The sequence below is a fragment of the Erpetoichthys calabaricus genome, chromosome 18 (genome assembly GCF_900747795.2).
Source record: "Erpetoichthys calabaricus chromosome 18, fErpCal1.3, whole genome shotgun sequence".
Classification (NCBI taxonomy): domain Eukaryota; kingdom Metazoa; phylum Chordata; class Cladistia; order Polypteriformes; family Polypteridae; genus Erpetoichthys; species Erpetoichthys calabaricus.
Genome location: NC_041411.2, coordinates 24,498,413 through 24,511,606, shown reverse-complemented (window position 1 = coordinate 24,511,606; position 13,194 = coordinate 24,498,413). Strand labels below are relative to the sequence as shown.

The following is a 13,194-nucleotide window of genomic DNA, read 5'->3' as shown; positions in this document are numbered from 1 at the left end:
CTGCACCTCCTCACCAGTCAAGCCCTTTTCCTTCAAATCTTCTTTTACTTGATTCTTCCACCTCCACTTTGGCTTCCCTTACTTTCTCTTCCCTTGTATTTCCAATTCCATCACTCTTTTGCCCACATCATCACATGTCCATACCACTTTACTTTCACTTTACTTTCCTGTACTTTCTTTTCTATCTCTCCCACTTTTGTTGTACCTCTGATTGTTTCATTTCTTATCCTGTCCTTTTTTTGTAACTCCACACATTCATCTCAATATTCTCATTTCTGCCACATCTAACTTCTTCTTCTCTGCTTGCTTTACTACCCATGTCTCAGCTCTATTCATCATTGCTGGTTTACCACTCTCTTAGCCACCTTACCATTAGCTTTTGCTTTTTTTCTTCAAATCACACAATACTCCTGATACCTTCTTCCAATTGTTCATCTACACTGTACTCTTTCGGTTATCTCTACATCTAATTTTCCATTCGGGACTACCTCTGATCCTAGATATTTAAATTTTCCATTCTTTTCAATAGCTCTCCCTGCAGGCCAACTTTGAATCCTGATCATCATTAAATCTCAGATATTCTGTCTTCTTCCTGTTTATCTTCAGTCCTCTGTCTTCCAAAGCCCTTCTACATTCTTCCAATTTCCTCTCCACTTCCTCTTTTCTGGTGCTACACAACACAATGTCATCGGCAGAAGTGGGGCTGTTTTTTCATCCCATTACTCAACACATCCATAACCAGATCAAAGAGAAACGACTCCATTGAAATTAGTAAAGATACCAAAAATGATTGTGGTGTGTTATGGTTTTGTTATTTCTTAAATTATTTAGTTTATTTTGTGTTTAATTCATATTCTTTGTGTCTTTTGGGGGTTCTTGGAATATGGAGAATTCCTGTTGAATGTTTATTTTGTGCTGATGATGAAGTCAGATAGGAAAGAGTCATTGTTTTTAACCTTTGTAAGATCTTACTCAGAGATGTAGCTATGAGCCAGTAGGTAGAGGAAGGTAATTCATTTCAAATTTTAGACAGTATCTTTCAGTAACTCTTCCAGACTTGGCCTCTGATGCACACAGTTTGCCACACTTTCTGTATGATTAAAGCCTTGTTAATCGTCAAGCTAAAAGACTTGAAGCAATTCTGTTAAGGTATCTGTCCTTCAGTTTACTCGTGTTTAGTTAAATAAAGGGGCGGGTTACAGCACATAATGGTGTAATATCTGTTGGCCATTTTCTGGAAGCTAATGTCTTTTTCTTTGAAGAGAGGATGAAATCTCCTATGGAAATCAATGGAAAGGAGTTTTATGTTTGGTAACAAGTGGTAGGGCAAAATTGTAATTTTCTCAAAAGTTCGTAAAAGAAACCGTGCCAAGATTTAGTAAAACATGTTGATAACAGAGCTTAGATTTCCCCCATGCCCAAACTGCTGGTGATACTATTATGCTTTGATTGCAGTCTTCATATTCAGTAGGTGCCACTTTGTTAATATGCTACTTGTACTTAGTGAAGCCAGCTGTCAACATCACACACCTCCTGTCATCCCCTTCCCAATTCAAGATTTTCTAGCATAACTCCCAACCCATATAAACCACTGATCAATATATCACGTCTCATGTGCATTCCTTAGATTTTTCGTATGTTTTATGTCACTTCCCACAACTGTTACTCTTTTGAGAAGTTATTTAAAGCTGATAATATATTGAGGTATAAAGGGCAAAAGAGCAAAAGGTTGCCTTTTCTTTTTCGTATACCACAGATTCTGCTTCTTTTTACTCTGCTGTAGGGAAATTACCTCACTGTGTCCAGAATCAATGGAGGAACAGCACAAGACAGGACAGGTGGAGCTAAGGTCACAGCCTTGCTCCCCCAGAAGCAGGAATAGGAGCGTCTCGTCACGCAGTTCCAACCGTTCATTGCACTCTTGTGGGCCTCGGCCTTCACCACATTACTCTAGGAGCAGCTCTCTGTCTTCAGGGAAAAGGTATGAATCTTTTCTATGTTGATGCCAGAAGCTTGGTGTCATGTCTGATCAGGTAGAGAAAAAACATCAAACTCAAGGTTTCCAATTCTGCCACTGGTTACTTGTGATACTAAGATGAGTCACTGAGCCTGTCTTGTACATCCAGCGTAAAAACAGGCATGTCTGCAATGTTGTCCTGTAATGATCATAGAAGGCAGCACGCTGTAAAGACAAAAAGTGAAAAACAATGGACAAAAGCATACTGTTCACAAAATGTTTCATTATGCTGTGCAGCATTTCAGCATATTTATTAGCGTTGAACATAAACAATTATGTATGTAGAGTTAAAGCATTTCAATTTATGTCCCTTCACAGAGGGGCTGGAGGACTGATGGAACCATAGCACCACAAGATTCAGGATTTCTCTTCACAGAAACACTGAAGCTAACAGTGGAATGTATGTCTTCTGGACTTGCCTGACTTCTCCATGTTCTTGTCCTACAGATCTGTTTCCAGGTCTAGCTATTCTGCAAAATCACGGAAAAGAAGCTCAGATAGTCGAAGCTCCAGGTCCCGCCGAAGTCCAAGCTACTCTCGATACAGTCCAGACAGGTACCACAGAAATGATTTAAGCATCTTTTTGACATTCCTGTCATACTGTATGTTCTTAAAACCATTTCCACACCCAAGCCCCATCCCATGTGCTAACCATTTATAGATATCTAATGGCAGTAAAAACAAGAAGTAAAAGGAGGCTCGTTCAGCTCAGGACAGGTCTTGGACGGATTACTTTCTATATGGAGTTTGCATATTCTTCTTTTGTTTGTGAAAGTTTATTCAGGTACTCTGAGTTTTGCTCCCACATCCCAACATACCCCTTCTAATGCTAATGAATGCCAAGGTAGATGCAACCTCCTTGTGATGTTGAACTGGATAAGTGGGATGAAAAAAAAAATAAATGAATGAATGAAAGCCATCCTTTATCAAATCTGCTTTATCTAACATTGCACACAACGGAGTAATCAACCCTGGACAGGAAGGATGGACAAAGGGTGTCAATATAAATTATTAATATAAATTATTACATATGCAGAAATTAATTTGTTGAATATCTTAAGCTAAACATTATGAATTAGCTACCCTGATATGGGCAGACATCCTATTCAGGATTTGTGCTATTGAAATAGTCTCCCGTTCCCCATTGCCCTAAATTAAATTAAGCAGGTGGGAGGAGTTTGGTGAGGCCATGGAGAACGACTTTCGGACGGCTTCGAGGAGATTCTGGTCCACCATCCGGCGTCTCAGGAAGGGGAAGCAGTGCAGTGTCAACACTGTATATGGTGGGGATGGTGCGCTGCTGACCTCGACTCGGGACGTTGTGGGTCGGTGGGGGGAGTACTTCGAAGACCTCCTCAATCCCATTAACATGCCTTCCAATGAGGAAGCAGAGCCTGGGGACTCAGAGGTGGGCTCCCCCATCTCTGGGACTGAGGTCACCGAGGTGGTCAAAAAACTCCTTGGTGGCAGGGCCCCGGGGGTGGATGAGATACGCCCGGAGTTCCTCAAGGCTCTGGATGTTGTAGGACTGTCTTGGTTGACACGCCTCTGCAACATCGCATGGACATCAGGGACAGTGCCTCTGGATTGGCAGACCGGGGTGGTGATCCCCCTCTTTAAGAAGGGGGATCGGAGGGTGTGTTCCAACTACAGAGGGATCACACTCCTCAGCCTCCCTGGAAAAGTCTATTCAGGGGTCCTGGAGAGGAGGGTCCGTCGGATAGTCGAGCCTCGGATTCAGGAGGAACAGTGTGGTTTTCATCCTGGTCGCGGAACAGTGGACCAGCTCTATACCCTTAGCAGGGTCCTGGAGGGTGCATGGGAGTTTGCCCAACCAGTCTACATGTGTTTTGTGGACTTGGAAAAGGCATTCGACCGTGTCCCTCGGGGAATCCTGTGGGGGGTACTCCGAGAGTATGGGGTACCGGCCCCCCTGATAAGGGCTGTTCGGTCCCTGTACGATCGGTGCCAGAGCTTGGTCCGCATTGCCGGCAGTAAGTCGAACCCGTTTCCAGTGAGAGTTGGACTCCGCCAGGGCTGCCCTTTGTCACCGATTCTGTTCATAACTTTTATGGACAGAATTTCTAGGCGCAGCCAGAGCATTGAGGGGGTCCGGTTTGGTGGGCTCAGGATTGGGTCACTGCTTTTTGCAGATGATGTTGTCCTGTTTGCTTCATCAGGCCGTGATCTTCAGCTCTCTCTGGATCGGTTCGCAGCTGAGTGTGAAGCAGCTGGGATGAGAATCAGCACCTCCAAATCCGAGACCATGGTCCTCAGCCGGAAAAGGGTGGAGTGCCCTCTCAGGGTTGGTAGCGAGATCCTGCCTCAAGTGGAGGAGTTCAAGTATCTCGGGATCTTGTTCACGAGTGAGGGAAGAATGGAGCGTGAGATCGACAGGCGGATCGGTGCGGCATCCGCAGTAATGCGGGCGCTGCATCGGTCTGTCGTGGTGAAAAAGGAGCTGAGCCGCAAGGCGAAGCTCTCAATTTACCAGTCGATCTATGTTCCTACCCTCACCTATGGTCATGAACTATGGGTAGTGACCGAAAGAACGAGATCGCGAATACAAGCGGCTGAAATGAGTTTCCTCCGCAGGGTGTCTGGGCTTTCCCTTAAAGATAGGGTGAGAAGCTCAGTCATCCGGGAGGGGCTCAGAGTAGAGCCGCTGCTCCTCCGCATCGAGAGGAGTCAGATGAGGTGGCTTGGGCATCTGATCAGGATGCCTCCTGGACGCCTCCCTGGTGAGGTGTTCCGGGCACGTCCAACCGGGAGGAGGCCCCAGGGAAGACCCAGGACACGTTGGAGGGACTATGTCTCTCGACTGGCCTGGGAACGCCTTGGGATTCTCCCGGAAGAGCTAGAAGAAGTGGCCGGGGAGAGGGAAGTCTGGGCATCTCTGCTCAAGCTGCTGCCCCCGCGACCCGACCTCGGATAAGCGGGAGACAATGGATGGATGGATGAAGGTTTGAGAATATTATATGATTATGAATTAGAAGATAGACCTATAATTAGTTATCGACAAACTGTATTTCTTTATTCTGTTATTCTTTATTCCACCTTCACCTTGACTAACGCTAAAGTGATTTGAGGTAAACTCTGAGATTCTTGAGGTTTGGGAATCAAAGCTCGCCAATAAGCTCTCACTCCTCAAAGATGTTGCAATATGAGATGGCTTTCCTTCTTTACATTCCCATCTATTTATAGTATTATATTAGAAACCCATTACTATCTCCAATATCTCAATTGTGAACACTATACTTGAGAGTTTTGCAATGCAACTTGTCACATTGCCCAGGCTGGTGTTGGTCTACCAGACTCAGAGAATTTTTTTTTTTATTCTCCCACAATTGCCTCCTGTCCTTCAGCATTTCTTGTCTTATTTACTGTTCCTGTCAGTAATTACAATTTCTTTGTGAAATGTGTGTTTTGTGATATTTGCATTGTTGTCATTTGGGTCTTATTCTAAATAATACTTTTGTAATTCTTACTGCATAAAATCAAATCTAACGCTTATCAACAGGGATCGTGAAAGAGAAAGGGAACATAAGAAGTATAGTTCAAGTGAAAAGGAGGTCAAGCGAGACAGGGAGCGAAGAAGACGAAGATCATATTCCCCAATGCGGAAGAGAAGGAGAGATTCACCGAGTCACCTTGAAGCTCGACGGATCACAAGGTTACTAAAACAACTGCATTTCTGTTGAATTTGATGAGTGCAAAGCCCTTACAACACTGAGTCAAAGCTGACATGATTTCTGTTTTTGTATAAAAGTGGATAAATGATATGAGCTGCTAGGGGCTGTGGGCGCACAGGACTGTATGGGATTATAGTCAGCCATAGTGCAATATTACACATGTACATGTCGACATTTCAAATTTAGAGATGCCTCTTAACATAAAATGATATTTCATTGGAATGTGGCAAGAAAATAGAGGACCCAAAAACATGCCGAAAATGTACACAGACCCTATACCGTTGTGCACACTTTTCATCGGCAATGATTGCATCAGAATTTTAAACCCAGAGCTCTTCAGTACTTCAGTGCTGTGGTGCATAAATGTATAATCATGGGCTGGGTAAGACTTATTAAGTTCATTACTAGGTTCATCTACTCTGGCACCTTAAGATTAATGCACACAGTTGCACATATGCATTCAGAGATCCTAGTCACACAATTATGCAAGAATGATGCACTGCTGCCAGTCAGTCTGTAATATCCCACATAAGAGTCCTTCCACATAAGTACATAAGAGTGATGCCTCAAGTCTGTGACCTCTCAGAACTCCACATAGGAACTCACTGTCACAAGCACTAACTAACGTACAGGAGTCCCTTAGTCACATGAAGGCTCAGCACCCTTTTGAATATATATCACTTACCAACCAGTGGGATCCTACTTTTACCACACTTGCTCATCTATTGAGGTGCAACCTCTCAGCCTTGATAGCCCTGTGGGCAAGAAAGCAACAATCTTCCCACACCAGGTGCCCTAATATTTACTTAAATCACTCAGGATAGAAAGTATAGAAATGTATAAGCCACTTGCTATTTATTCAAATATAATAATACCAATAGAAGACAAGTATGGAAAACTAGATAACTTACTGAAAGTCAGCATTGTCAAGGATGGATGTTTTCCTGGGTGTTTTTTTTAACTTAGCATCGGCCTCATACATAAGTTTGTGTTCTTCGACGTCCAAACGACAGTGTGTCTCCCTTCCTCTGTGTCTCTCTCTTTCTGACATGTCTTGGGCTTTGATGTCCATTCCTGTGTTGTCACTCTGCTGTCCTTCAGAAAGGAAATTATTTATGTTGAAATTCCACGTGGGGCTCTGGGACATTTGACATTGGACACATTTGATTGGCTAGCTGTCCTTGTGACGAATGAATCTGCTCAAAGCCTTTGATCCTTTTTACACCTTCATCCTGTTTTCCTTCCCTGAGTTATAAACTAACTAAAACAGCTTTTAACCTTGTGGCATGTACACTTTCTTCTTTACCCTCTAAATTTAAGTTATAAACTGAATGAAATAGATGCATTAAACTTATAAATTACTGGTGCAATACAGAAAGAAAGTATAAGAGAGAAATAGTTTCAATGTCAGTTGCTTTATAAGAGAGAAATAGTTTAAATGTCAGTTGCTTTAAGAGTCCTGTAAATTAATTTTGTTCTGGTTTATTTGAGTAAAATTAAAACTTAATATAAGCAGTCTGTAATTTCAAAATATGGTGATTTTTCACTGCACGACAATAAGGCTCTATGACATTTGTCATCTTGGCCTATTTGTTATAGTACGGTTTCAGTTGTGTAATCAAACATGGAAACACAATCCTCATTGTTAGGATTTTTTATATTTGTTAGAAATATATAACAAATTTATATAGTTCCATTATGTTAGAGAGGGTTAGTCAGTGTATACGAGTTTGCCTGTCAGTGGACTGCCTTTTGCCCTGTGTTACTGAGATAGCCTCCAGCTTCCCACTAGAATAAGTGAGGCAGAAAATGGACAGAAGACTATCCCTGTAAGGCAGCCTGAAGCCACAGCCAGCTGTACTGAGGTTAAGAGATTGGAAGAGAATTCTCAAATGCTTCAATTCATTTTTTATACTATTCAAAGAGGCATATAACACACCATCCCTCACGTGGATGACTCTTTGTGACAAGCTCCAGGCTTTTTCTTTTTGGTAGATTTTTTTTTATCTTGTCTGTTTCAAAATATCTATATTCACACTTAATATGACAATATAACATGATTTATAGGGTTTACATTCACTTTAAAGACACTTAACTTCAAAACACTTCTAGAAATCAGCTTATTATGGTTTAACAATGCAGTGAGTCTTTGTTGTTTGGAAAAATCTGAAACACGGTCAAAGAAAACCCCTGTCTGTTGTTTTGAGTTCTTTTTTCAAATATTAGCCATGAAAGTACTGTGGATTTAAAATATCAGATATATTAAGCAGATTTTAAAAAAAATATCACTTATTATTATTCTGGGATATCATTTGGAACATTTCAATAGAAAGTTAATAATTAGTACTATTATTAATATTAAATAGAATATTCTGCTTATACTACCAGATTCTCTCTTACCGATACATTTTTATTTTACGGGGTTTGACACATTTTTCTGGAATACTCAGAGTGTTTGTACCAATTTTCTGCCTCTTTTGTGATTTCCATGTTTCTCCCCAGCGCTCGAAAGCGGCCAATCCCATACTACCGTCCAAGCCCCTCCTCCAGCAGCCGCTCCAGCAGCTGTTCTTCCTGGTACAGCAGCAGAAGTCGCAGTCGAAGCTGGAGCAGGAGCCGAAGTCGCAGCCGCAGTCGGAGCTACTCAACATACCGCAGCCAAAGCAGAAGCCCCTCTTGGAGTTCTGGCAGCCGGAGCAGCCGCAGCTCTCGATGTCAGAGTTATGACTCAGTAGGCAGTTATAGTCGGGATGGGCACTAACCTCCAGTTAAGTAAACTAGTACTTGCTGGTGATTATGGATATGCAGAATGTGATCAGAAATGCCATGGATTTGCAGCTGTACATTAATCTGTCATTCTACTGACAGATTTGTGGTGTAAGCAGTGTTTTTTTAAGTGCATTCTTGAAAAACTTTGGAAACTTTTCAGAAGCTTTTTTTGCACCTAAAAGGAAGTACTTTGGGATATGGAAATTCTGTACAAAGAAGCATCACCCTTCATTTGATCATCGCTCCACGTGTTTGACAGCTATGACACTAGGTTGGAGGAGATCTAGTTTGCCAGGTCGTTCATACCTGCTGTATATTCAGATATTGACACCCTCCCCGCCAAACTCTGAACACTGCCCATTTCCCCTTCTTGCCAACTGTGCAAACCCTGTGAAGAATTCCAATCCAGCAGACTTGAGTGCTATCATGAAAGGACAACAGAGATTCTTGTTCATATCAATCTATGGCAGTACATGTTCATTCCAAGGATTCCTCTGTCAGAACATAGTATCAGCAACCTATGAAACAAATTTAACTTTAATGTCCTGATCAAAGCATTTTTATGTCCTTTAGTGGGAAAGAATAGTTTAGAAAATCATCATGTTGTAATGGGAATGATTGAATGAATGACTTAAGTGGGAGTGAAGTCGCTTGAACTTGAAAGAAGGGCCGCTTGGTGGTCCACATGAGGGAATATGGCAGGGATGTAGAGGAGCAATGCAGGAAATGCCTCATTTCAGCAGTTAAATTGAGATGGCTTACTATTTAAAATGAAAGCTTTTGCAGCAAAAGATTCAGTGGAAGTTACTGAAGTACACAAGTTATGGTAAGCTGATATGGTGACCACTAGCACTTGGGTAGAATAAAATGAGACAAATAAGTCTTACACTTTCTTGATGAAATACTACTTTTGCAGGGGGCTTTAAAAGTATGCTTATTCGTTTATTTATTCCAGTAAAATGCCCTGCAAAGGTATAGCATCCAACCCAGGCTTTGTTCCTGCCTTGCAACTTGTGCTGCTGGAATAGGCTCTGGCCTATATAGATGGAAAGATGGATGGACAGTTTATACAATCAAGTAATGTCTGGTTTCATTGTCAAGAGCTGGTCATCATGCCTGTCACTTTATCATCAAGGAGTAATAACACTCACTGAATGCAACTGGCACAGCTGAGATGTTTGGCACCAGTGTCTCACAGACAGTACAACTGAGGGATGGTCACAAAGACAGCATCTGCCATTGTTTTGGTTTTCATATCTTCTGGGCAAACATTTGTTTAATTCTGGGACATTGGTCTCCTTTTCAAAGAAAGAACAGAAACAGAGGCATCCAAATCAAAAATGTATTTTCTTCCTGCATCACTCTTGTACCTTTTCCATCACTCTAAAGGCTTATTTAAAATGTTTCCTGAGATTAATGGCGTAATGGTAACAGTTCCTTCAAATGATGTGCTTCTATAGCTTAAGGAGATGCCATATTTATATCGATGAATGTGCACTATTTTTCTTTAACTGATGGAAGTCAAGTCAGAGTATGTGGAAGTTTGTAATTTTCAATCTCATGTTTAAACTTGGGAACAGATGTCCTATTTATTTATTCATTTATTTATCTGTTTATTTATGTGTGTATTTATTTATTTGATTCTATGTGTATGTCTGCATGTATTTATTTATTTATTGATCTATTTATTTATTTATTTATTTTTATACTTTTTTTGCATTCTGGATAGCTCCCAAATGGAGTCTGTGCTTTGCTGTAATGAGCAGCTGTACGGGTCAATATTCAGTGCACCCCGGACAACGCAGTCTTGAAATTTGATTGGACGGATTTTCCTCCAGTTAATAACTGCTCTCCGAGTTGAACTGATCCCAGTCTTACACCGTCACATTTCCAACACTAAATAGCCCATACTTGTGTTTTCTATTTCTTTTAAGTACAGTAATAAATAAAAATGATTCAGTGTGATTTTTACATTTGCTTTCCCTCATTTGAGTTGATGAATTGAAATTCTTTGGGTTTGCCTTTATGCCAACATTATCACATTGTACACTTGTGAGAGCACTTTGAAATAAAGTACCATGTCATTCTTTAAAATCCACTGAGAGACATTAAAAGGAGATTTAGTCTTCTTTGCAGGACTAATGAGGCAGTGTATACATTTTTTAAGGCTTCAAGCAATGGATGCCTTTTCTTTTTTTTTTTTTAATCCATTTTTTAAGATGAATCATTTGTCTGCTAATTCGCCCGAACTGTGGAAAACAAATGAAATGTTATTATTTGCATTTTTCCAAAGAGAATGTTCATTAGAGGTTAAAGAAATGTTATGCGTGGCATCATTATGAAACATGGGCTCATAATCAGAGCACATTAATGTAGCTGGTAGGCCTGAAGGTTTCATATTCTCTGAATCTGAATTAATGGTTTTGAAAATAATTGTCTGAGGTTGTCTCTGCAAAAATCCAGAAATGTCTACCTGTGTTTTTGAAAGACACAATGCATGGATTGGCTAGCTGCGAGAAATCTGAATCTTGATTCCTTTTGTATGTGTATTTTTGTTATGCCATTGTTTGGTGTTCTGCTCATTTTTATTTTGTACTGTATCGTGTTTCTTAAGTCTTTTAAAATTGATGTTTTTATCCATGCCTGCTTCTCTAAACAATCGGAGTTGGCTGGCTGGCCACTTCAAGGACGCACTTTGTGTCAGAAATCTCAGCTCACTTTATGGTAAAATACAATGATGTATATTATTTATTTAACTTTGTTTCAGCAGACAGTGAGATATTTTACAATTTAATAAGATGTGTGCAATTTTGTCAGCCTTGCTGAAACTTTTAGAAGCACAAACATCTAAGAACAAACCCTTTGGTGGACTTGGGCATGTGAGCTGATCCCCTTTCCATAGGAAGCTGGTTTAAATATTATTAATGCCATTTTCTCTATGCATTGTAAATATGGAATGGGTGGCCAAAGGCAATTCTCAATAGTCTTTGTTAATTGTATTTAGTGTAACATGTTTCTAGCAAAGTAGTGGCCATAAGGAATTGGAAACCCCAAATTGGTGCTTTGTAAAATGTACGTTTTAAAGTGGATATGTATATTACAATCAAATGGAGACTCGCTTGTGTGTTTCAAAGCTAACACTTGACCAAGTAGCTTCATTTTGTTATTTAATATTCCAAAGACAAAGTGTGGCCCCTTAAAAGAAATAAAACAATATCAAAGAATAAGTAGTAAATGTCTGTGGAAACAGTTTCTTTCTAGAATATGTTTTATTAACACAGTACCAGTGTTAGCCAGCAGCATGCATGGCAGCACATCCGATGTTTCATTCATCTTGATTATGTTATGTTTATTCCATTTATATTTTGCATATTGCTTGAGTAACATCATTGAGCAGGTGTGGTACCTTCACTTTATGCATCAAACACAAAGCGCTTGAACTTAGGCACCGTCCACACTACAACCTTTTTAAACAAATACGATCTCTGACCAAACTGGCATTTTCACATCGTTATGAAATTGTCTACATCCAGACTAACACGATCAAAAACGCATACAGCATAGGTATGCACATGGCTAGTGTAGGCAAATATTGGTGGAAATATCCTTGAAGGGATGGTAACGCCACTGGCCACAGGACTTGCAGCAGTCGCTAAAGTGTTTTTCTGATAGTATTTGCCTTTTGCACATGTATGTCACAATCATATTGTACAAAACACAATTCAGATGCATACAGGTGTGATGTTCTGGGTGCCCAGAGCCATGGGCATCTTCCATCTCCCAGGACATCGATGTTCATAACCAAGGATGGACTAGGGCAAGTGAGAACCCACATTACAGTTTCTTGGCACAAAACAGCACAGAGATGCAAATTTATTTTTGTGCAAAAAGAATGTGCATAAGCCAGATATTGAGGCATATTAAAACATTCATAAATAAGGTTAATAAAAACCTATAGAGTATCTAATTAAACAGCCAGTCCACAGGCAAAACATATGAGCAGTGTCACAGTGAGACTCACATAATGGAGAGTCCACATTTAAAACTGAGTGCATCTCCACAGTCTCACTAGACGTGCGTCCCAGTAACTGCCTCTCACATACAGCTTCAGTTACCATGCTCCTGGCTCCCTTGTCTACCAGATCACAACAACTTACACACAGCCATCATTGCTCTAGTCTCATCCATGGTGCAGCTTCTCCAGCTTCGCACACAGCTATACCCAAACTACTTTCCTTCCAGGACCTGGACTCTTCTGTAAGCTCTCCCGGCTTCACTGCTATTTGGAAAATTATCAGCAAATCTGGACATTTCCTCCGCTCCAAAACTCCAACCATTGTCATGCATTCAACGCACACTCATGGGTCTGCTCCCTTCAAGCTCTCCAACTGCTCACTGCTCAACCCATGATGGCCCCATACTGCTCTGTCCTTGGGTGCTTTCCTGTCATTTAATTCTCTGTCATTTCTCCACAGTGCCCTCTTGCCACTTCAGGCTCAATCTGTGCTTTCCCACTGACTAGCTTTCACCTGATGCTTTAACTACCTCTCACATATTCGTGCTCACCCTTATTGTCAGTTTAAATCAGCGCACAAGTTATACGCCAATTAACCTCCCTTCACACCAGGACCAGCTGCTTTTTTAAGTTTCTCCATAACACAGGGTACCACAACAAGTAAGCAACACAACAAGTGCCATGGAAAGTAACTCCTGTAT

The 13,194-nt window shown here is 40.9% G+C and overlaps 1 protein-coding gene across 2 annotated transcripts in view; it reads left to right on the top strand.

Annotated features, from left to right (window-relative positions):
• Window positions 1–10,703, top strand: part of srrm4 (serine/arginine repetitive matrix 4) — a 159,132-nt gene extending 148,429 nt beyond the window's left edge. For both annotated transcript variants that reach the window (XM_051921076.1, XM_051921075.1), the window contains exons 10-13: window positions 1,784–1,981; window positions 2,465–2,572; window positions 5,538–5,690; window positions 8,212–10,703. In XM_051921076.1, coding sequence (XP_051777036.1) covers window positions 1,784–1,981; window positions 2,465–2,572; window positions 5,538–5,690; window positions 8,212–8,470 — 718 coding nt within the window. In that variant the 3' untranslated portion in view covers window positions 8,471–10,703. The remainder of the gene's footprint in view (window positions 1–1,783; window positions 1,982–2,464; window positions 2,573–5,537; window positions 5,691–8,211) is intronic.
• Window positions 10,704–13,194: the final 2,491 nt, after the last annotated feature.